Source organism: Erpetoichthys calabaricus, chromosome 12, assembly GCF_900747795.2.
Source record: "Erpetoichthys calabaricus chromosome 12, fErpCal1.3, whole genome shotgun sequence".
Lineage (NCBI taxonomy): Eukaryota > Metazoa > Chordata > Cladistia > Polypteriformes > Polypteridae > Erpetoichthys > Erpetoichthys calabaricus.
In genome coordinates, this window is record NC_041405.2 from 90,814,412 (window position 1) to 90,840,538 (window position 26,127).

The 26,127-nt window shown below is 36.2% G+C and overlaps 2 protein-coding genes across 8 annotated transcripts in view; one reads left to right on the forward strand and one right to left on the reverse strand.

Annotated features, from left to right (window-relative positions):
- Positions 1-11,526, forward strand: part of zbtb33 (zinc finger and BTB domain containing 33) — a 19,746-nt gene extending 8,220 nt beyond the window's left edge. For all 4 annotated transcript variants that reach the window (XM_051934951.1, XM_028815868.2, XM_028815869.2 and 1 more), the window contains exon 2: positions 1,740-11,526. In XM_051934951.1, coding sequence (XP_051790911.1) covers positions 1,742-3,760 — 2,019 coding nt within the window. In that variant the 5' untranslated portion in view covers positions 1,740-1,741 and the 3' untranslated portion in view covers positions 3,761-11,526. The remainder of the gene's footprint in view (positions 1-1,739) is intronic.
- Positions 11,527-13,020: 1,494 nt separating this feature from the next.
- Positions 13,021-26,127, reverse strand: part of tmem255a (transmembrane protein 255A) — a 55,469-nt gene continuing 42,362 nt past the window's right edge. For 2 of the 4 annotated variants that reach the window (XM_051934963.1, XM_051934960.1), the window contains 4 exons: positions 24,851-24,939; positions 22,091-22,256; positions 14,298-14,441; positions 13,021-13,708 (listed from right to left, as the gene is read on the reverse strand). In XM_051934963.1, coding sequence (XP_051790923.1) covers positions 13,559-13,708; positions 14,298-14,441; positions 22,091-22,256; positions 24,851-24,939 — 549 coding nt within the window. In that variant the 3' untranslated portion in view covers positions 13,021-13,558. Of the gene's footprint in view, positions 13,709-14,189; positions 14,442-22,090; positions 22,257-24,850; positions 24,940-26,127 lie in introns of all 4 variants that reach the window. The other 2 variants (XM_051934962.1, XM_051934964.1) reach the window with 2 other exon arrangements.

Below are 26,127 nucleotides of genomic sequence, written 5' to 3' on the forward strand. Positions count from 1 at the left end.
AACGTAATTTAATCCATAGTTTAGCGTTTGCATTAGTCCTTTGTATTCTCATTTTTGAAGAGCATGCAGGCTTCTATAGCTTATGTAGGCCACAGTGATCGAAGCGGATGAATGCTTGGTGCTTCATAACGCCTTTGTGAAGAGAATCTAGCCTCGTTTGGTGCATATTGTGCTATTGTTAGATCGGGATGGTAATTCCACATTCAGAACTGAAAAGAAACCCACCTCCTTTTTATATAAAAACCAATGAATTGCACGCGTCACACAGCGAGGCATTAAATATTCAATGAAAATCGGAAAAACTATTGTTAAAATTTTAAGTTAAACCTTTGATTTCGTTAAAATCATTTGAGAGGATATAACTCAAAGAACGTTTTCTTTTTTGGGGTCTTAAATAGCATAAGTCAAATCTTGAATTTGGAAACGGAACAATGCGCTGTCAGTCTCCGATATGCCACTGCTGATATTTGCCTTTAAAACTGTTACAGATTTCATCGAGTTGACCGCAAATACCTGCTTCCCAAAAAGTGTTTTATGTAATGGATAATGACTGTGTTATAATGTTATTTTTTGCATGAGTCTCGTTTTGTATATTGGGTGTTTAGTTACTTGTTTAGTATTGACTAATTTTAGTTTGTCTGTGTGCCGATCTGTCATGGTCTTTGGCACCTGTTCACTTCTGGTGTATGTTAAACGGGTAATGTTTAATTCTGTATTCAAACTCAATATTATCACACCGTAGAATCGTTTTTTCACTTTCTTAGCATTGCTTTAACACTACGCATGAAAACACGTAATATTTTGTGCAGACATTCATTCACATTATTGTTTTTTGTATCTGATTAATCTCTGTTTAACTGAATTTATCATTGTATTTTCTTATAAATGACAGTTTTGCATCACTGTGAGCTTCAGAGATGTACCTACAGTAATTCTAGCACTAACACATGGTTTAAATTGGTTGATTTTTTTGGAGTGTTCATTTAATCACATTTGCTAATGTTTGGTGTTTTTATTCAGTGCTCTTTTTTAACTTTAACTCATTAACACATGCAAATAACAAAGCAGGTAACATCTGGCTTGCTAACTTGGTAGTACATCAAATTGACATGTTTGCAAAATACTTATGCCAGATGAACTACATAGGAAAGAGAACAATGGGATGAAGAAGAAGCATTTGGACATACTAAACCACTCCATTGCTCTAAATATTTGGTTATGTTTTAGGTGTAGAAACAAAGCAGGCCTTGCTTGGCTTCTAATAAAAGAGCTGGAGGGAATGGAATCCTGCAGTCTCTAACTGTATGGACATATTTGTTTATCTGTTGTATTAGTTTTTTTTAATATCATTACATACATTTTAAAAATATAGTACATATACATTGTGTGGCATTTAGCAAGAACTGGCTGTGTATAATAACATAATGTTAAGCGAACAAAATATAGTAACACAAGCTTCAGTCAAAGATCTACTTGCATAAGCAATAAAGTGCTACAGCCATTGTGTTCCACAAGAAAAACATGAAGTCAAACTATGATAACAACACATAAGTAATCCTTTATTATTACTGGAAGACACATAATTTTGACATTTGATGCAGGCATATGAAATTGCAAAAGAAATATGTCAACATAATGTCTTCTTTAAATGTTTCACAGTGAAGTTTAATGTAATTAACTGATTAATGTTTTGCAGTAGTTCCTTTTCATTGTGCTAAGTTTGTTAATTTTGTTTGCAGGGATGGCAAGCATTAAGCTGATTTCTGCAGCAGATACTCAGTACCCTGGAACCCTGCTGAAGTGTCTTAGTGAACAGCGCACATTAGGACTTTTCTGTGATGTGACCATCATTGTACAGGATCGCAAATTTAGGGCTCACAAAAATATTCTGTCTGCCTCAAGTTCATACTTCCATCAAATTTTTTCAGTTGCTGGGCAGGTGATTGAGATAAACTTCATAAAACCTGAAATTTTTGAAGAAATCCTTAACTACATTTACAGCTCAAAAATCATCCGCGTTAGATCCGATATGCTTGAGGAGCTCATTAAGAGTGGACAGACATTAGGAGTCAAGTTCATAGCAAATCTTGGTTTGCCTTTGTCCCAGGTGAAGGGTATACCTGGCTTATCGAAAGATGAATCACAGCAGGATGTAGGATCTGGAGCAGCATCTCAAGAACAAGGTGCATCTGGAAAGAGTAATGCAAAAAATGACCAGAATGCACATGTAGAAATAATGCCTATAATTACAGAGGCTTATTCACTCTCTGCTGAAGAATTCACACAGTCAGAAAGTTATGAAGATAATGACAATGATTCTGATAGTGATGATGTCATTTTCTGCTCTGAGATTGTTGCCCCTAAATCTACACTAGGCAGCAGCTCAGCTAATTCAGTCTCCGAAGTAATAGACCTGGAGGCAGAAAGTCAAGAAGAGAATACTAGCGTAGAAAATAGCGCTGTTGCTCCTGTCAGCAACTCCTCAGGGTTGAATGAAGAAAGTAATGGTAATTCCGACTCAGATGGAAAAAACAATTTACCTGAAACTGTGGATGACCCAAAGCCAGTGTCTGCCACTGTGTCAGCCCCAAGCCAGGTAGATTCAAATTCTGTTGTCTGCCCCCAAAAACCCACCTCTTCTGATGCTACTGCCAATTTGTCTTCTCCTGCTGGCTCTTCTTCTTGGGATAGCTTTTGCAGTCCTCCTTCTACTCCAGTTCCAGTGACAAATTCCCCAATAGAAGCATATCCTAGTCCTAAAGAGAAAGAAAATAATGAGGGAAGTGGAGTACAGAAGAAACAAGTAACTGCTCTATTGGAGAAGTCTCCCTCTAGACCTGGAGAGTTTAAAATCAAGCTCTCAGATGTGGGTACTGGAAGCACTTCTGCTAAAACTGTCCCATCAAATAGTCCAAAGAATCTTCTAGCTGGGAAAACTATCACCTTAGATAAATCTGCTGAGATTGATGCTTTATCTACAGGCTGCAAAGTGTATGCCAATATTGGGGAAAACACTTATGACATTGTCATACCAGTAAAGGATGATCCTGGTGAAGGATATTCAAAGGACAGTGACGAAAAGAAAGCCAAATTGGCCTCATCAGATATTCCAGATTCCCCTGGTCGTAAGCGTATAAAAGTGAAACATGATGATCATTATGAGCTTATTATGGATGGTAAGATCTATTATATTTGCATCGTTTGTAGACGGTCTTATGTGTGCCTAACCAGTCTACGGAGACACTTTAACACACATTCCTGGGAGAGGAAATATCCATGTCGATATTGTGATAAAGTGTTTGCTCTAGCAGAGTACAGAACAAAGCATGAAATTCACCATACTGGAGAGCGCCGCTACCAGTGCTTGCTATGTGAGGAGTTTTTTATCAACTACCAGGTGTTATCTTCTCATTGCAAATCCATTCACAATCAGGATCCATCAGGAAAAAAAGAGAAGGATGATGCTGAAATCAAACTGTACCGGCTTTTACCTTGCAAGTCTTTGCAACTTAGGCCATATTCCTATGTTTCTAATCCTTCTGGCAAAATTCCAGTTATAAATGATGAAGGACTTGTATATCAGATACCTGACAGCAAACCACCAGCAAATGATAATACACAGTCCCAACCACTTCCAGCTAACAAGCAGGCTGTGAACTGGGATGATATATTTGTTCATCCTGGTAGTCAGCCTCCCTCTTACATGCATCCTCCTGAAGGCACTTCTGAATTTGAATTTATTATACCAGAGACATATTAAGATGGGTATTGATTGTAGAAGGTAACAGGCAGCAAGTATGGCCTGTTCTCTTGGGTCCAAGAAAAACTCCTACACAGAGCTGTTGGTTCTCAGTTTAGATCACAGGTAGGAGATTTTAGTACTTTTGCAGTGGCTTGCTGTAGATGGACTTTGAAAGACATTGTGGTCATTTTCCTGTTTTATCATTGGTTTAAAATATGGAAAAGTCCAGCGTACTACATTTTTTTTTATACAACATCATTTTTAATAAAAAGGGTGATTTGGTTTCAGCTGCTTTAGAAGGGCATCAAAGAACTCATCTAATTCCAGTATCTCTGAAACTGGCACTTGCATCTCTTTGTTATATTTTAACATTTTAAAGGAACAAATGTTTCTCAAAATGTGAAATGAAATATTGAAGAATTTTAGCAGAATCATTTTCTGACTTGAACCTCTTGCATTCTTACCTGCGTTCATAAAAAGCACACCGAAAGTAAAGCAGATTTCTGCCACTCCACACTTTATATTATAAACTTTTTGTTTAACATGAAATAAACCTATACAGAAACATTTAAAATGCAGCAACTTCTTCATATCAAGGTTTTAACATATTTACAGAGTATGCTCAGAATTCTGCCAGACCAGGATGGGATATGTCTGAACAGTTAACAGAAAAACAAATAATATGCTTCTACTCTTCCCTTGATATGATTTTCATGTTGATAAAAGTATTGGGCTTCAGGTATCCTATGAATTATATCCATGTTTAAAATATAACATGGGTGATTTTTGTATTTTGTTGTAGTCCTTTTAAATTTTTTACATCTAAACTTAATAATTGTCATATTGGTGATGTGAAAATATTAGTTTATTAGACTCATTAAAGTTGTAACATCACTATAAGGAAATAAAAAAATCAAAATGTTTTATTGTCTAGTCTGAAATTTAAAGTAAAAATTAAGAGCATTTTCTGTTCATCACAGTACCTAATATTTTTACACTTGGCATTATTGTGTACCTGGAGTAAAGCAAGACTATACAAAAATCTCTTAACCACAATGGGAGAAGTGACTGTTCAATTGTTTAATTTTCTGATTAACTGTAAGTTAATGTCTTTATTCTTGACAAAGAGTTTTGAGCTGTTCTGTTTTGCTTTTCCATTAGCAACTAGGCAGATTCAAGCAAGTTCTGGTTCTTGTTTTGTTTCCCTTTCATTTTTTTCTAAGGGTTCATGGAACCTAACTATGAAATTTACATTCATGGTTGTTTCTTGCTTTTTATGTGGATCTTACACCAATCTGATAATGACAAGGCAATGGTCATTTTACAGGCACTATTAGGTTACAACCTTGTTTGTAATGTAGATGTCAAGTTTACGTGAGATTTATTTTTCTGTGTGTTATCTTTAAACATGTATTTTAGTTATAGTTTGTTGTTTTGTTATACTGACTTTTTATGTAAAATGGAGAAATACTCGTACTGGACCACTGAGGTGGTACAATTAATTGACAGTGTTCAAGCTGACATTTCAATTTGTGATATTTTATTGCATATAAGCAAAGAAGCTATTAGAATCTGGTATCCTGCCAGTGTAAAACAATGGCAAGAAAAATTGAAACAAGAGTTTGGGGAAAGGGATGTAATTTTTTTTTCTGCAGTAACTTGTTCCCTTTCAATTATAATGGTAAGTAAGCAAATCTGTATTGCATAAATTTGATGTAATCATTCCACAAATAGAACCTTCTTTTCGAGTTCTTTTTTGTAATGCAAAAACACCTGGAACCAGGCTGTTAAGTCCCTTTCTTGCTCCTGAGGCTATTCAAAAGTGACAATAGAGGGCTTTTGGGAAAAGTTTTCAATAGTAGTACTCTCTCCTAAAAAAGTGCAGATTCTGAAGCATTGAGAAATATGGTTGGTGTCCGTCTACTATTGTCCCATGATTCTTTCATTAATTGTGGTTGTTGATTTAAAAGATCACATTTTATTCATTGTTTGTAAAGTCTTTTTTTTTTTTTATTATTCACTTAAGTTTGGTCATGTTGTGCAACAGTGAAAAACGTAGAAAATACTATTTTCCTTCATGCAGGATACATTGAGTACTTTGTTGACATGCTGTGTCGGCAAAATGAACTACTTTCCTCACTACAAAGGCATTCAAGCTGATTAACCTTTTGTTGCATTAAATTGCATTGTAATTTCAATACATAGTACTTTTAATTTGTAACAAAGGTGAAACAAATTATATTTTTGTATATTTATATTTATATCTTGTGTTATGCTGTGATTACCTGCTTAGTTGACATACTTTGTGAGTCCTGAATTTCCCAATTTTTGTTTATCTGTACGTTTATGGGGAAAATGCGTGTTAAAACTCTTGGAAACGACAGGTTTACAGTTTAAATACTACTGTTCACTTTGATATAGTTTTTGAATCTTTCTTTATTCATGTACTAAGAAAATGAGTGTCTGTTAAAATGTCTGTCCATATTCAAAGCACTTTGAAATAGTATTAACCATTAGAGGCACAATAAAATACAAAATGATTCATGTAAAATTTGTCATGTACATAATACAGTGAAATTCATACTTGCATGTCTCCGTAGACAGTTGACAAAAACACAATACCAAAAAGAAACACAAAATGAATGCTGCCCGAGTTGGACTGTATTCATGAACATTTTTGGCCATTGAATATCTTGAATCCTTAAAGCTCTTGCTCTAACTTGAAATAGTTCCAAAAGTAGAAACTTAATTAGAATTTTTCTCAGTTGAAGTTGTGAAGTTTATGAGTACAACATCTGTTCATCCTCTTTGCCAAATGAGCAATAAATCATTTATATATATTTTTCTATTCTACATCAGTAGAGCTACAATATGCATACAGGTCCACCTATTTCTTTATCTATAACCTCTGCTGCAATAATGCCACTGTGCACTTATTCGTCTTGAGAAGATATAATCTAAAGCTTTTTTGATTATGCATAGTCAACTTTTCCCTTTGAAGCTACATGTTTAATGTACTGTATTTTAAAATTAGTTAAAAATTGCCCTGTAGCAGGAGCTTTGAGGCCAGGGAAGGACCCTCATAACAGTGAATCAAAAACTATTGATCCAGTGCAGGCAGTGCCTGAGCTAAACTGGAAAAAAAATCCATATTCACTTGGGAACTGTAACATCATGAAACATTTTAAAATGCATTTTAAGCATGATACTGTTAATTTTTTTTTTTTTTTTAGCAAAGTATAGTGTAAAAGTGCTCCGATACTATTGGATCCTGTAACATACAGTTTTTTTACTTTTGTTTATTAAAGCCATTGAAATTGCTAACTGATTTTGTCTCAGTTTTGTTCTGAGGATGTGATTGTTTTCCATTTTGAAATTATTTTGCATTTATTTTATGCAAAAGTGGAAATGCATTAAAAGATAATACAGTGATGCATGTATCTTACAGTGATTGAAAAGCACTATTAAGTGAGTGCATTTATGTATTGCTAATCGTTCATTTAAGTAGTCAAGTGGTCAAGCAGGGTATCTAAAGTAATTAAGAACTGTGTTTGGAAAAGTCCACATGTTGAGAATATTGTGATGACAAGGTGTAACTTAATTGGTTAGTGTCAAAACAAATACGAGGCATTTTAACTTTAAGGAAAAGAGCATATTCCAGGCATTTATGATCATAGGCTGCTGTTGTCTTTTAAAATGTTTGTAGTTTTTGTTTCACACACATTTTGGATATAGTGTTTTTTTTTTTTTTAATTTTATAGTACAGTACTACATTAAGTTGCATTAGTGCATTCACTAATCTGGACTAGATCCTGAATACAAAACTTTCTTAGCGCTTTGAGTACTGAGAAAAGCGCTATATAAATGTAATGAATTATTATTATTATTATTATTATTATTATTATATTGCAGACAAAGTAGGTCACTTCTCTTTTGACTAAGCTTGCCTGTGGTTCTTTTAATTCTTCTTGATCGTGAGCACCCAAACCCTTTTATCATTGTTAGAAAATTCTGTTACTTTGCCCTTTGGATCATTAGTTTAAACCTGTACATTGTAAAGTCTGAGATAACATGATGTTAGTGCATTTATTATTTCATGTGTCTCAGAATTTTGAACAGGATAACAAAGGAATTAACTTGAATTCATTTATTATGCAATATTAATGTGAGTAAGTGGGTTTCTTTCCACAGGTAAACTAATTAGGCTTGTTAGAAACTATCAATAGTCCTTGTGTCAATGTGCAGGTTTACAGTGTAAAGCTGGTTTATTCCATGTGCCTTGTACTGATTGGACAGGTTGTGACTCCTTGCCACCCTTTACTGGAAACTTTGGCCCAGGGAATAGATCAGTTGTTTCACTGTTACTAAATATAAAGTGGAGAAGCAGCACATAGGCACCATATTTTAGTGTGTACTCGGTACAGTTTTGATGCCATGCATTTTTTGGCTTATCATTGCTTCAGGCCCTGTTTAAACTATTTTCTGTGTAGCATCCTCTATATTGATTAAGTTCAATACTTGATGAAAACGTTGACTGCAAGCACTTATACTGTAGTCATAGCATATTTATTGCATTAAAGATAATGGAAACGTAAAAAAAGGAAAGCACTTTTTGCTTTTAGTGTCTGAGCAGTTAAAATGTATGTTATGGTAAATATACTTCTGGACATTTGTCTTTCTGCTCAGCGTGTTCTAAACAGAAACTAATTTTTTTAATTTGAAAAGAGTAAAGGGGTAAAATATTCATGGTGTTTGTATAGTTTTGGAATGGGGAAGATAAAGTCTATTTTTACTTTTTAATGTACATGCATTGGTGGAAAGGTTAGGGTTTTAGTGATATGAAATCTTGTAGGTGCAGTTTATTTTAGCAAATAATTCCAAAGCAACATATAACTTAGTTAATATTTTAACTCTTTGTGTTAGGTAAGCAGTGTGATCTTTTTCAACTAAAAATTTATTCAGGGTTGTAAAACAAATGGCTACAATACCAAATCAGTTGGTCAGTATGAGGCAAAAAAGAAAAGGTTATTTGCATATTTTTTTAAAAAGTTTAAAGTACACAGTACATACCACCTTGTGTTTGGATGAAAGTAAACTCCTTTGGTCCTTTTAGCAAATGTGTAAGTCCATTAGAAACAACAACTTCAGCAGCATTTAGACTACAAGCTCAGCATCACTGTTAAATAGCTGAAATTGGTCTGGATGATTGAATTGGATTCTGCCACATTTTTCCAAGGACTTTATATAATGTACTAATTTTATTTTAATGCTTTACAATTCAAAGTAAATATGTGGATCATTAGCTGGTACTGCTAACTAATGTAAACACCTCAAAAATTGAAATTTGTGTATTAACAGTGTATGGGTGCAACCAACCCCCAAGTTTTCCCTGTCATTGACTTTTTAAATTGCATTGAATTAAGTGTAGAGACACAACTTGCAAAAGGCTATTCTTTATTTAACTCAAGAATGTTAGTCCTGACACGAAATTGAACTTGTGTGTGTTGTGTCATTGTCAACTGATTATATAATGCAAGTGCTGCTTTTCATTGTGTTGAAAACAGTTGGTTAGATGAAAAAAGACAACCTTTGGAGTTGCTAGATGAAATTTTAAAAAATGTAAAAATAAAGCATGACAATTGCAGATCCTAAAGCATTCTTTATTTTTTTTATTTTGCTTAATTTTTCTTAGAGATAAACGATCAACTAACAGAGTAATTGAGGCAAATGGGACTTAAAAGAAACTTGAATGACTCCAAAAGACAAAGACATTACTAAGAAACTTGACACATTTGAATTGTATCTGAATAAAGTATCTTTTTTATACAAAACACCTTGCCTGATGAAGGGTCCTTAGCTGCCTCGAAAGCTTGCATTTGTAATCTATTTTAGTTGGCCAATAAAAGGTGTCATTTCACCCTACTTTCTCCTGTACAAAACAGTTGAAATTCAAAGGAATCGTCATGGCATAGTTTCAAGCAAAAACTAAGTAGAAGAGGGAGCCATTTCTTTCTGCTTCAGCACCGAAACACCATATGAAGCATAAAGTAATTTACTTCTGACCAATGTGTCCTTTTCAGAAATTTTTTAACTAATTGTCAAGTGGTTTGGGTATTGGAACATGTAGGTGGTAATAGGTTGAGATGAATAGATCCTGTTTCTAGATTTACAATTTTAAATTATGTGGGGTTTAATTAAACAATCTTTTTGTGTGTGGAACAAATGGTGTATGTAATACCTTTTTATCCAAATAGCATTTAGTAACAAGTACAAAACAGATCTGAAAGTGAAATATTTATAAATAGCATCTGAAAGTTGGTTGTTTAATTTCAAAAGAGACTTGGGAATAAAAGTTAACCCATAACCCCTCATACTTTTGTCAGTTTTTCACCATGTGGTTTATAGGAGCAGATAGTTTGCAAATTTTGTATTTTTCTTGTTTGAAGCATTATACTTTTAAACACTTTAATGAAGCCATTAAATATTGACTGCTTGAGAAAAAAAACTTTATGTGGAAGTCCATCAGGTCAAGTAGAGCAACTTGAGTGTGATGGACTGTTTAGTCTACTGTTACATTCTGTAAAGGTTTTCATTTTTTATTCATTTATTTATAACTGGTATGTAATTAATTTGCTATTCTGACATGCACTAATTTCAACAGTGCAACTTTGTTTCTAACAATGAAATTTGTAAACTAATTGTAAATAATTGTAGTAAAACTTTTTCTTCATCCGAGGATTTGTCTTATGTATTTGAGATCTTATTTATATAGGTCTTAGTTTCCAAAAAGGAAATAAAACTATGAATCCAAGTTTAAGTCTGTGTTTGTCTTTGAGGAAATGCACAAGTATATCTGTCAATTTTTAAACAATGTAAATGTTCTATCTTTCCTTTTAGTGTAATTTTGAGTGTTCAATACAGTTCTCCAGTGGCTATCTGTATTAGTTCTTAAGATAAACAACAACATTTTTACGAAGAAAATATGTCATACAAAAAAGGTATTTTGTGCATTTACAGATTTTTTGAGCTGCTTCAATCAAAGGTGTCCATTATCAGATTATACTTTTTATGATAATGACAAATGCAAATGAAATAGTACCATACTTCGCCAGTGCTGTTACTACCTCACAGTATGTGGACCTAAGCTCATTGCCAAGCTTAAATGCCTTTTGCATAGTCTATATTTGCATTGCGTTCCTGTGAAATTCCTCTGACAGCTAGGCATATTAGGTTCATCAAAATGTATAAAGTGTGAATGATTTTTGGTACATCATAGTCATTGTCATAGCCAGAGGTAATGTTTTACTTGTGATCATTGTTTCCAGGCTAGCCTTAGGCTCCTTGCCACATTGCACTAAAGCAGTATTTTCGGAAATTGAATAACTCAAATTGAGATCCTTTGTTTTCTCATTTTCTTGTAACGCTTTTTGTTTAATTTAGCCAAATGTTTTATTGATACCATTTTGTATTACCATTGTGCAAGGACCTATGTATTAAAGTTTCTGTGTATTTACTTAAAATTTAATGAAATAATCAGTTGAATTAATGTCAGGAGAAGGAGGGGTGGTAAAGATGCGATGAAGTCAAGTTAGCAAATTAAGTAAATAAAGTACATTTTAAAATTTACTTAACTGATTTTGATGTTCAGGGCTAATCAATAGAAATTTTTTATACAGCTTGGAAGAATTCATGATATTATTTACATTGCATATGCAGAGAACCTTTATTTTGCAGTAAAAGTCCATTATTGATGCAGTTACTGTATGTTGCTAATTGTTATATAATAGAGAGAGAGAGAGTATTACACACAAAATCTTGGAGTAATTCTTTTAATTACAAGTCAGTTTCTTTTTTTAGAATTAACAATCAATAATTAAAACCAGCTAAGGGTGAATGTAGACATCAGAGTGTTAGTTTTGTTTGGTTACTTTTTTTGTGGGAAATGGTAACCTTTATAGCTAGTTTGCCTTGGGCCTTTTTTAAAAGTAGAATTATTTCCTTCTCCTTACTAAATAGTGTTTGTGTTTTTTGCGGGTCTGTAAGAGTTTCATCTAAAAAACCTTTTTTATATACTTCAGTAACCACTGAGGGGAAATTCTTTTCGCGATCAGAGCTCCAGTTATTAAGTCAAAATTCTAAACTTTATGTGGCACACACTAAAATCTGCTAATAAAATACTTTATATATGGTGTCTAAATTGGATAAGTATCTGGACTTTATATGATAGGGGTGTTACTTTTCGTGTTTCAATAGTGAAATTTACACTAAATTTACACATTTATACAAGAGTAAAGCATTTAAAGGTGAAATGCAGGAATAAATATGTTACCTTGTTAAGGTTAATTTGTTGCACCCCCTAAAATTAACCATTTACAGGTGTAGGCATAGCTGTACACTATTTAGATTTCTGAGTACACTTGCAACATTTAAATGATAATAATCTTTGGGCAAGAGCATCTTAGGTATGATCTTTGCAGAAGCCAAAATAACTAAAGCAGAGTCTGCTTTGCTGCATTTATAGAAAAACAAATGTTGATATTTAAAGCTTTTCAGAAGTATAACATTGTTTTTTATTTTGTTTTTAAAATATAGTGAAGACAAGGTGAAGTAAAAGAAAACTGTACAAGGAACATTTCTCTCCCAGTCTTGAGCGTTTGTCTTGTTTAGCTTGTGCCCATGAGTTTTGACATAGTTAGATTACTAGAACTGCTGTGATTATAATGAGTTTAGTTCCAGTTGCATATTTTATGTACAGAAGGTACTTTTGCACATTAAACAACTCCACCTTTGTATATTTTGAATGGGCTGTTTAATGCCATTGTACCATATATGAAATAAGACTCTAAAATTAAACTGTATTCTGTACTGAATTAGCCATGATAGTAAGAAAAAATATAAAATCCTTTTGTTAACATCACTAGTTTATTGGCCGTTTTCTAATGTTTTAATTTTAGGACTTGTCCGTTTGCATTTTGTTTTAAATGGTGTCTGTTACACCACACAGTGTACCAGTAGACATCACTCTCTTGATGTTAAGGGTGATTTTTGAAACAAATGTGGATGGACACAGTTTCTAAAATACATAAATTTTTATTTATAAGTAATGACTATATTAATAACTGATTATAGTAATCTCTAAATATTTTTGAAGTGTTCAAGTTTGCCTCAGGAGGTAAATTTAGACATAACACTGTATCTTCGGCAGAAATACTTTAAAGAGAGATGAAAACCAACAGTTTTTAATGAATGGATAAATGTCAGAAAAACAAAATACAGTTAAACATATGCTAAAATCAATTTCTTATCCTCAGATCATCACCTCAAATGGAGACTGAGTTGTTTGATTTTATAAACATGCATAGAAATTGATGCAATTATGATGTCTTGTCAATTTCTTGGACAGAGGTGTAGAACATATTCTTAATGAACCCACAGACACTTTGTGCTCCACTCCTGAGGGGAACATGTTTCTTACTGAGAGGATTGTTGAGGTATTTTGAAACTTAAATTCCCCAGAAATGTGATGTGATATATAAAATCAGAAGTCCACATCCATATAAACCAGGATGTTGCTACAAGCAAAGTCCATTATTGCAAAACAATAAATCCACAAAATTACTCCAACGGCAGTTCCAGACAGCATGTCATTTGCATTTATAGAAATTTTTTAAAGTTCCTTTAAAAAAAGAAAAAGTAAATTCACAGTGCCTTTTAAAATGGGCAAATAGAAACCTACTTCTTTGGTGCCCATTACAGTACCAAGCTGAGAATGTTAGTATAAAAGTTAGGAAGTCCTGGGGAGATGGGGATAATCCTTTAAGGACTGTAAGGTGGTGGTTTCTCATCCGGAGGGAAGTGAGGTGGTGAGTAGCGTGGAGGGATGCTAGATGGCCACATATAGCTGGACATGGACTGGGAGTCATCAGATAACCCAGAAGGTGTTGATACAGGAAAAATGGCTGAGTTCTGTAAAATAAATAATATACCTTGAGAAACAGATACAAGGATTTTTACACATAGTAGGAGGCCATTCAGTATAATAGCTAATAAATCCTCTAGTAAAAGTTTTATTTTTTCAGTGAAATCATCATGGTAGTGAGATTATTATAAGTATTCTTTTTTTCTGTAATATAAAGTCCTTAATGCAGTATGAAACATGTTTACTTACTTATGATGTTTACTTCTTGTTAACTGAATTGGATTTAAAAGGTTAAGAATGATGTGATACAGTATTTCCTTTTCCACATTTTGAAGCCTGTTTTTAGTTTTATTAATGATGATGAACTAACACTCCTACACACAAGTGTGCTACCAATATAAAAATAATTGTCTATGTTTCCATTGCACTGTTTTTATTCACATTCATGGAACTTGCTGTTAAAGAAAAACTTAGTAGAGCTTTGCTTGCATTTTATTCAATTGTACTTGTATTGGAGAAGTCTCCTACCTCTTCTGAATGAGGTGAATTTCACTTTTGGGACCTTGAAGACAGTAAACCTTTGAATAAAATGCTACCAACATGCAAGCTGCTGCTGAGGTGCAGGCAGCAAAGTACCTGCAGGTCATAGGCAGTGTAAGGTGGCACATTTGGGGTACTCGGGTAGTAGCTGTTGTAGGAGGTCATCTGATGCTGGGGTTCACGAGGTGGTGGAGCAGGGAGGGATTCTGGCTCACAGGTGCTTTGAGGAGTACCTGGAATCTGGGGAGAAAAAAAAAAACCTTTTCTGATACAACTTGGGCAACAAGGAGAGCAAAATACAAGTACATTGGCCTTTTTGTTTTGGTGGTATGGGTGCCATGCACTTTCACAAATTGTGGTTGCTTTAATATTAATTTGCAGGTTTATGCAGCTTTATCCAAACATGTTTTGTTTCCACTTCTATCCTAATATGTTATGGGTATTGTTTATTAAAAGACACACTATTTACAGCTGGATATTATTTGATATTGTAAAATACTGTTCATAAATTATTTTTTTTATTAACCACCCACACACACAATTACATTTTGCTTTCATTATTTTGGAATAGGACTTATTGTTACAAAAATATTTCATAAATAAAAATGCGATATCCATCTTTGAAGTACAGCAAATAAACAAGTTTTAATTTTGAAAGTAGTTAAGCCATATGTTTATTTTCTGACTTGTTTGAATTGGTTTCTCATCATTGCCAAAGAAAACTTGTATTACCTGTAAACAGAAAAAAAAATGCTGGTCATTTCTCTTTCCTTCCTTTCCTGTATATTTTTCTCCTGCTATTCACCTTTTTGCTGTATTCTGTTCATGTTACAACTATATAGTTTTGGTTCTTCAGAGTGATGCCTTAGTGGAACCTTTTCCAATAAAGTAAAGTACCACTTCCAGTTAGCAGAAGTAGCCCTAAAGTTGATAGAAATCTACGTTTTGTACCTAATACTTCTGTGCAAAATTTGGTTGACCTAAGTGAAAGTGTTCTCAAGCTATGTTTACATACACACACAGACATAATTCTAAAAATGGTATTTTCGGACTTGGAGAGGTCTAAAATGTGGAGATTCATCAAAATCTCGAAATGGAATTTTTGGGCAATTACAATACTTTCCCTGTACTTTGTATACGAGAAAGTAAAAAGACCCATCCACATGAAAGGACCTTTATTTATTTAGATCCGTAACAGACTCCATACAAGAAATAACCATAAACATGATAACAAACTTTTGTAGAATACCAATGGGTCATGATGTTAAAAGGACAGTTTCTGAATATGCAGATATACGGTCACACAGACTATGCATTTGATGTTTTGTCCACATATTAGGAACCTTTTGAAAGCCCACAGAATCAATTTCATATGCAGAGAAAGAACCCTTCTCAGCATGAAATGATGCTTTGTCAAACAATACTTCAACGAGATTTTTAAAAGTTCTTGTTCAATTTCATTCTGGAATCAACTGCAACATATTCCAAGCCAATAAATCAGTGAAATATTAATTAAAAAAATCTGTTCTGCCAAAATGGTATAAATGCATAATGTATTCTTCAGTGTCCATCTTTTTTTGTGAGCTAAACTCCTAAAAATAATCATTGTAAAGCAGGATACAGTGCATTTTTTACATTTCACGCACAGTCTGATTAACGGACTTGTTCATTCTGAGTTGGAACGTGAATCAACAATCTAGGGAGCAAAAGTTTAGTGTCTCACTTTTCTTTTACATGGTTAGCTACTGTAACCTGTTCTTCTTCAGCCACAGTGACCTTCTACTGAAAATTTAATATGTTTGTAAAGCTAATGAAAATACATCTGCCACTGCATTAGAAGATAAATCATGAAGCCCATCCTGGTCTAAGCAATTATTCCTAGATATCCCTTGTCTCCACCACCTCATCTAATTCTTGAGGGGTGATACTGGGGCATCTTCAGGCCAACCAAGAGATAAAACCTCTTCAACTGATTTCTGCCACTTGTATCTGTGATGTAGTTATTTTGGTTAATAGCTGCAGCTCAGGACCATACCGTAGGTGAGGCTAGGAACATAGATCAACTGGTAAATCGAGAGATTTGCTTTTTGACTCAGCTCATTCTTCACCACAATCCACTGGTAGGCTGGAACATCACTGCAAACGCTGTTCTAATTTTCCTGTTGATCTCCTATTCCATTCTTTCACTTGTGAACGAGATCAAATCATAAAGTACAGATAGAAAATCTAAATCCACTGATCTCTCCACCCACATCACGATGAAGTGAGTGACACATTCTAGCTGTTGAAGGCTTTAAGGAGAGTGCTGGAGAGCAGCTGTTTTAAAATGCTTGACTTTGGATATTTTTCTGAATTATTCAAATGAACATTGAATCTTATCCAGAAAAAATTATTTATCTGATCTGGGGAGTAAACAAAAAATAAAATCCTTCACACACCCTTGCCAGTAGTAATTAAATTTAAAATACCAAATCTCAAGGCTAACTTACCATGCAACTTTAAGCAAGTCAATTAGTTTAAAACTGCAGGTTTATAAAAAGGAATATACGTGACATAAAAGACATTTTATATTAAAGTAGAGCCACCAGGCATGAATAGATTCAAAGCTTTGACTTGTACACTGATGATCTAAAACATTATGACCACTCCCATATAATGTGAATGATGTTGTCTATCTCGGAAGCAAGATGTTAGATATTTGTACTTGATATGTTGAATGCAGAAGATACAGTCATATGAAAAAGTTTGGGAACCCCATCTCAGCCTGCATAATAATTTACTTTCAACAAAAAAGATAACAGTGGTATGTCTTTCATTTCCTAGGAACATCTGAGTACTGGGGTGTTTTCTGAACAAAGATTTTTAGTGAAGCAGTATCTAGTTGTATGAAATTAAATCAAATGTGAAAAACTGGCTGTGCAAAAATTTGGGTCCCCTTGTAATTTTGCTGATTTGAATGCATGTAACTGCTCAATACTGATTATTACTTGCAACACCAAATTGGTTGGATTAGCTTGTTAAGCCTTGAACTTCATAGACAGGTGTGTCCAGTCATGAGAAAAGGTATTTAAGGTGGTCAATTGCAAGTTGTGCTTCCCTTTGACTCTCCTCTGAACAGTGACAGCATGGGATCCTCAAAGTAACTCTCAAAAGATCTGAAAACAAAGATTGTTCAGTAGCTTTTTATAGCCTTCCCCTAAACCATGATATCTCAGAGGTTTAAACTGTCAGTTTCAACTGTAAGGAATGTAATCAGGAAATGGAAGGCCACAGGCACAGTTGCTGTTAAACCCAGCAGGTCTGGCAGGCCAAGAAAAATACAGGAGCGGCATATGCACAGGATTGTGAGAATGGTTACAGACAACCCACAGATCACCTCCAAAGACCTGCAAGAACATCTTGCTGCAGATGGTGTATCTGTACATCGTTCTACAATTCAGTGCAATTTGCACAAAGAACATCTGTATGGCAGGGTGATGAGAAAGAAGCCCTTTCTGCACTCACGCCACAAACAGAGTTGCTTGTTGTATGCAAATGCTCATTTAGACAAGCCAGATTCATTTTGGAAGTGTTTTGGACTGTCCATCCATCCTCTTCCGCTTATCTGAGATCGGGTTGTGGGGGCAGCAGCTTGAGCAGAGATGCCCAGACTTCCCTCTCCCCGGCCACTTCTTCTAGCTCTTCCGGGGGAATCCCGAGGCGTTCCCAGGCCAGCCGAGAGACACAGTCCCTCCAGCATGTCCTGGGTCTTCCCCGGGGCCTCCTCCCAGGTTAGATGTGCCCAAAACACCTCACCAGGGAAGTGTCCAGGAGGCATCCTAATCAGATGCCCAAGCCACCTCATCTGACTCCTCTCGATGCGGAGGAGCAGTGGCTGTACTCTGAGCCCCTCCTGGATGACTGAGCTTCTCACGCTATCTTTAAAGGACAGCCCAGACACCCTGCGGAGGAAACTAATTTCAGCCGCTTGTATTCGTGATCTCGTTCTTTCGGTCACTACCCACAGCTCATGACCATAGGTGAGTGTAGGAGTGTAGATTGTCTGGTAAATTGAGAACTTTGCCTTACAGCTCAGCTCCTTTTTCACAACAACAGACTGATGCAGAGCCTGCATTATGGCGGACGTCATACCGATCCGCCTGTTGATCTCGCGCTCCGTTCTTCTCTCACTTGTGAACAAGACCCCAAGATACTTGAACTCCTCCACTTGGGGCAGGATCTCGCTCCCAACCCTAAGAGGGCAATCCACCCTTTTCCGGCAGAGGACCAAGGTCTCGGATTTGGAGGTGCTGATTCTCATCCCAGCCACTTCACACTCGACTGCGAACTGATCCAGAGAGAGCTGAAGATCACGGCCTGATGAAGCAAACAGGACAACATCATCTGCAAAAAGCAGTGACCCAATCCTGAGCCCACTAAACCAGACCCCCTCAATGCCTTGGCTGCGCCTAGAAATTCTGTCCATAAAAGTTATGAACAGAATCGGTGACAAAGGGCAGCCCTGGTGGAGCCCAACTCTCACTGGAAACGGGTTCAACTTACTGCCGGCAATGCGGACCAAGCTCTGACACCGGTTGTACAGGGACCGAACAGCCCTTATCACGGGGTACGGTACCCCATACTCTCGGAGCACCCCCCACGGGATTCCCCGAGGGACATGGTCGAAAGCCTTTTCCAAGTCCACAAAACACATGTAGACTGGTTAGGCAAATTCCCATGCACCCTCCAGGACCCTGCCAAGGGTGTAGAGCTTGTCCATTGTTCCGGGACCAGGATGAAAACCACACTGTTCCTCCTGAATCCAAGGTTCGAGTATCTGACAGACCCTCCTCTCCAGGACCCCCAAATAGACTTTTCCAGGGAGGCTGAGGAGTGTGATCCCTCTTTGGACTGATGAGACAAAAATTTAGTTATTTGGTCATAACAAAAAGCGCTTTGCATGGCGGAAGAAAAACACCGCATTCCAAGAAAAACACCTGCTACCTACTGTCAAATTTGGTGAAGGTTCCATCATGCTGTGTGGCTAGTTCAGGGACTGGGGCCCTTGTTAAAGTCGAGGGTTGGATGAATTCAACCCAATATCAACAAATTCTTCAGGATAATGTTCAAGCATCAGAAACAAAGTTGAAGTTATGCAGGGGTTGGATATTCCAACAAGACAATGACCCAAAACACAGTTCGAAATCTACAAAGGCATTCATGCAGAGGGAGAAGTACAATGTTCTAGAATGACTGACACAGTCCCCTGACTTGAATATCATAGACAATCTATTGGATGATTTGAAGCAGGCTGTCCATGCTCAGCAGCCATCAAATTTAACTGAACTGGAGAGATTTTGTATGGAAGAATGGTCAAAAATACCTCCATCCAGAATCCAGACACTCATCAAAGGCTATAGGAGGCGTCTAGAGGTTGTTATATTTGCAAAAGGAGGCTCAACTATGTATTGATGTAATATCTCTGTTGGGGTGCCCAAATTTATGCACCTGTCTAATTCTGTTCTGATGCATATTGCATATTTTCTGTTAATCCAATAAACTTAATGTCACTGCTGAAATACTACTGTTTCCATAAGGCATGTCATATATTAAAAGGAAGTTGCTACTTTGAAAGCTCAGCCAATGATAAACAAAAATCCAAAGAATTAAGAGGGTTTCCCAAACTTTTTCATATGACTGTGTAGGATAAGTTGTAAAAACCTGCTGTAAGTGACTTTGATTAGGGTCACGTTGTTACCCAGATGGATGGGTCAGAGCATTTCTGTGACAGCAAGTGTTGTGTGCTCCCCGTCAGCTGTGGTGAGCATCTACCGACAGTGGTCCAAGGAGGGAAAAAACATGAAAACCTCTGACAGGGTGCTGAGCCACTAATACTCATTCATGTGAAAAGTCAACAGGTTATCTCATCTGGAATGAACTGACAGTAGGGCTCCTGCCACACAAATTACAAATAGTAGTAATGATGGTTAAATTAATGTGTCATGATGCACCGAACATCAGACCTTGTGGCATATGGGACTGCATAGTCGCAGGCCAGTTAGAATGCCCATGCCAACCTCTACTGTCGAAAGTGTCTCAGAAAGTGTCTCCAGGACTCTGAACAAATTCAAATCGTATTATGTAATATCGTCTACTGTTGAATTCTGCTCTGTACTTGTAATATTTCTATTGCATTTCTATTATATTTTATTGAGGATTACTTGTGTTCTATTGACCCCTTTTTTTTGACACCCACTGCACGCCCAACCTACCTGAAATGGGGTCTCTCTTTGAACTGCCTTTCCCAAGGTTTCTTCCATTTTTTCCCTACTAGGGTTTTTTTGGGATTTTTTCCTTGTCTTCTTAGAGAGTCAAGGCTGGGGGGCTGTCAAAAGGCATGGTCTGTTAAAGCCCATTGCAGCACTTCTTCTGTGATTTTGGGCTATACAAAAATAAATTGTAATGGGTATACGAGAGTCAGAACTAGGTAAATGGAAGAAAGTTGTCTTGGCCGATGAATCACATTTTCTGTTGCATCATGTGGACAGCTGTGTATGTGTGTGTTGTTTACAGGGAAAGAGTGCACTGTAGGAAGAAGACGAACCGGTGGGGGGAGTGTAATGCTTTGGGCAATGTTCTGCTGGGATCCCCTGGGTCTAGGCATTCAAGTGGATGTTAATTTGAAACATGCCAACTACCCAAACATTGTTGAAGACCAGGTACACCCCTTCTTGACAACAATATTCCCTGATAGAAGTGGCATCTTTCAGCAGGTGAATGTGAACTGCCACGATGTACAAGTTGTTCAGGAATGCTTAGATGAGGAAGAGTTTAAGATGTTGCCCTGGCTTCCAAAATTCCCCAGACCTCAATCCAGTTGAAAAACTGCGAGATATGTTGGAACAGCAAGTCTCAACCGTGGCGGCACCACCTCACAATTTACAGATGTTAAGAGGATCTGCTCAGATATACCACAGGACAACTTTAGACATCTTGTACAGTCCATACCTTGGCAGCTTGGAGCTGTTTCAGCAGCACACTGAGGAGCAACAGCCCAGCAACATAATGGCAGGGAGTCGTAATGTTTTGACTCATCAGTGTAGTTTTCAAAGGACATCAGTCCATTTTAGGTATGTGTGGTGTGTGCACATTTTGAGCAGAAGACTTCATTTACTGGATTCTGTTAAACTAAACAACTTTCTAATTGTAAGTGCACAGTAGAGAAGGAGCGGACTATTTGACTTTCTAAGGTGCAGAGAGTGAATCAGTGGTCAGGATTGAACTTGCATTCTTCTGTCTTGCACTTAAATGCTTTTGCTATTAGGCTGCTGTCACTCTTAAAAATAAAGGTGTCAGAGTGCTTCTTCAGAGCAATGCCATCCCAAAAGACCCATCCACATGAACCTTTATTTATTTACATCCGTAACAGGCTCTATCTGTTAATAACCATGACTAAATGGTAACAGATTTGTGGCATACCATTGGGTCAGGATTTTAAAAGGACTCTTGCTGCAAACGATAACACAGACTTAGTCCAGGTTTTCTTAATCTGTTTGTGTCCTGCTAGGCAGCCTACCATATATTGAAGATTTCACTTTTTTTGTACAAATTAGGAAGTTTTCCAAAGCACAGACTACCAGCCTCATATGCAAAGAACCCTGCCCAGAATGAAGTGGTATTTTGTCAAGCAAGAGTTCCATGAAGAGCTGCACAGCCCAGTAAAGAAAAGTGGTGTGTTGTAAATATAAATCACTTCTTGCACAGCTCCATCTTTTAGAAATTAGGGGATACACACATGACAAGAGGAATCAATAGAAAACAAAATAAATATGGGCAGCACCAAAAAAAACACCAAGACAGACATCAAAGATGGACCCGCTATATGACCAGATATGAGAAGCTTCTCTTACCATGTCTTTAAATCCACCCAGAACAGCTGCAGTGATGATTCCTAGAAAGAGAGCCACTATATTAAGGACTGTTGCTGACCACAGCAAGTGATAAAGGTGGACGACGTCTTGACAGCTGTGAACATCGATGTATTCGTGGTAGCTCTCAATCATTTCAAAATGGGTGCTTCAGAGAACAGGGAAAGAACAAGCATCATGTAGAGTTAAACAGAGGAGAATTGTTTATGCTATTTAGCACAATGGCCACTACAGGTACACTCTACTTGTGCAAGTGATTGTGGCTTTGTCAGTTTAACAAAAGGGAACAGCTTAGAAAATCTGTCCGATTGTAGTAATATATAACGCAAGCAAAAATATTTACAAATAATTTATTTTCAAATCCATGTAATTCAGTTCAGGGGGGTGGGCAGTCAGATCCAACCCCAGCAGCATCAGGTGCAAGGCGAGAACCAAACCAGGACACATATATGTAAATAAATGTATAGTCTGGGTACCCTGGTCAAACTCACTAAATCTGTAAATGGAGATAACACAACCTCCGAAGGGGACAAACATAAACCTGATATCTCAGCACATTGTAATACATCACTACTATTTATTTGTAGAATAATTTAAGTATTTGTGCGTGCATCAGCAATACAATCCTAAGGTCTCTCTGTCATTAACGCAGCACATCTGCTAGTAACCTTAAGTGGACGCATGTATGTTCAAGTGGTATGCACTTCAAAGACAAATTCTTGAACTGTTTGTTAAGAATAATATCAGCAAGAGAAGAAATGGACTGAAGTGACGAGGAAATGAAGTAGCAAAGCGTGAGACAACACAGAGATCTGAAAACCAGCTAGGGTGAAAAAAACAAAGCACAGAACACAAAATCAAAACCAAAGTCTGCAAAAAAAAACTTGAAACCAGAAGATCCCATAACACTAACTTGTGCTTCTTTTCCCCCAACTAACACTACACTACAGTCTTAGAAAGATTTTTGCTTTGAATTCAATTCTTGAATGCCAGAAGCTGAGTGCCCCCATCTTTTATAGGTGGGGAAAGATGACTCAGTATGTCATGTGACCAGAAAAGGGAGGAGCTAACATAAACAAAATGGCTGCAAACATGCAGAAACAGTCAAAAAATGATAGTGACCATCAAAAAATTTGAATACAAAATAGCATTGCCAGATTAACGGTAAGAATTCTTATTAAATCCAAAACAAGTAATACTGTATGTACAATTAAGATAAAAAAAGGAATGGACCCAGGATTTGTTGGGTTCTGTCTGTTAATGCTGTCAGAAAGGCAAATTTATCTTGCATATGACAAAGTAACTGAGAAACAGTTCGAAGCAAAAATGATTTTAAACTCGCTGATGTAAGAGTCTGTCCAGTACACTATGCTCAATGCATAATTTTTATGTGTACTTAACATAAAATCTAACCAAATTCTGGAAAACATTCCAGCAATCTCATTATTTTTTGGCACCTGAAAAAAAAAGTAAAAATTGAGTGTAATCTGCCTGTGTGGAATTTAAATGTAAAGAATAATTAATTATATAGTGGAATTGGACCCATTTGTTACTGCCAAACATTTCATCATGCTGCATCTCGCAGGAAAAATGTCAGATTTGGGCTTGCCATTTACTAATAATGTTAAAAAGAAGTAATAAGTCATAGAAGAAAATAAAACAGATTATTGTGGTAAAACATGCATGCAGAAAATGTGGTGTCCATGTAACAGAGTTTATTTACTTGTTAGGCTCTTTATCTTTTAAAATAAATTACTCCAATATAAATATGAGTGTATAACGAGATGCTTTACAAATGCTAATCTCGAGAACCAAACTGTGATACAGTGAGCAGTGTCATTGGACATGCAGGCAGAAGATAGATAGATAGATAGATAGATAGATAGATAGATAGATAGATAGATAGATAGATACTTTATTAATCCCAAGGGGAAATTCACAATTCACAAAATGTAAGTGACAGACCCAGAAAGGCTCTCGTCCTGTTTGTAAAAGTTTCATTCTGAGTGGCATTTGTTTTGGTGATGTCACTGAATGTCCATTTTCTGTGTTTCTTTGTGTTTTATGTGTCTGGTCACTGTGATGCTACGAGATGTAACTCATATGATTGTAGTGGCCATGATATATAAAATGGTATATAAAAATAAATCTAACCCTACCTTAAGGAGGCGTGTGAACCTTAAAATAAATAAGGGAAGATTAAAAAATAAAAACAAATGAGCCACTAGGAACATTTTTGCAGAAATTTTAATCTTTGCTTGCATCTAACACTCGGCTTTTAGTTTTTCTTTGGGTTTTGGGTGCTTTGGCTTAACACCTCTCAGCTGCAAATTTGCATTCTAATGGGGGACTACATGAAAAACACAATATATTCTTGTTTCTTTTTTTAATGAGTATTTGTATTTATTATAGTGTATTTTTTCACAAGCAAACTAACACACATTATAAACCTATTTTTTAAGAATATTGGCCTAGAGTACCTTTGCACAATACTGTATTCAAAATAAAGCAGTTTTAAATCATGTTGTTTGCTTTGTATTACACAATTTATAGCACTGTTTTTATTATTTACACTGTCCTTATTAGCAGTTTGTTGCTGACACACACAGAGGGAAAAACATTTTCCATTTTTAGTATACAAATCCATTTTCTCATTGACACTGTCCCATGTGAAATGAAACCCTGAAATGGGTTCCCCATGCTTTTCTCTCTGCATAGCTTTTGTTAAAAAAATGAACCTACTTGCCGCAGTTGTACAGATCACAACAATAGCAGGTGTTGCTTTTAACTCTTAGGCTGCAGGGGCCCCAGGAAGAAGTATGGCAGGGTACCTAAGAAGAGAAAGGGAGATGATGCATATTAAATAGACATCATGCCTTCTTGCTTATTTAAAGTTTGAGGAGACATAGCACTGTCATTGCCAGGCCAATAATCTATGATTACGCATGTAAACTGCAATATAATAAAGTTCAACCAATGTACAGACTTGTTATTCTGTGTTGAAAAACATGGCTGGTTCCTTCATGCTTCATAACCCTCTCTGTAGTCATGTCAAGATCAAAGTACAATAAATTGCATTTTCAAAGTTTTGGCACCAAAAGAAAATATGACAAAAATAACTCCATGACCCTGTGTTAGGATATAGCGGGTTGGATAATGACTGGCTGACTGACTTAAATACTTCAAATAAACCCTACAATCAGCTCATTGAACCTACCTGTATTCTTGCTTCCATTGTTATTGACAGTTTTGCCTACACGAAAACCAAACTTTTGTTCTGCGTCAATATTATGAACTTGTCTAGCCCATTGCACTTTTGGCACAGTTTACATCTTGACTTTAGTCTCTCATCTCCTCGTTTGTTTCTGTCTCTGTGTAAAAAATGATGAGTAATAGACACCCAACACGAATAAAAGATGACAGTCACCATACCTTATTTATGGCTACCTATTGAAGACAGCAGTTCTCTAACTCTTGGAAATCGACTCCAAGCTCGGATCACCATCAGGTCATGTCCAAGAGCCACCCTGTTACCTAAAGGCTGCATGACTCCTGTCTAGCTCCTCTCTTCAGCAGGGAACTGACCACAGAATGGTATTAAATTTGGGCACTAGGTATCCATGAATCTAATGTGTCACACTGAGGCCTTTGCTGTTTAATATGTGTAACACCAAAGGAGGGTACAAAGGGGACACCTTTGAATTCTAATGGTAATGCCTATATTGTCAATGATTCTTGATAATATAGTGAACTTTTCCATGGCCATCCTCTCTATTTTGGATAAATGTAGTCTTTACAGGGCATTGAATTTAATTTATATATTGAGAACTTATCAAAAATATTTGAACCCGATGTATTAAGTGGAGCATGAGTAAAATCAAACAAGCTTTATTTATTTAACATAATTCCTGTGAACGCTAATACACATGTTATAAAATTCTGATGGCTTTTCTAATCCATTCAGATAAAGAGTTTTATTTTCATTGTACAACCTTTCTTCTATTGTTGACTTAATGTTG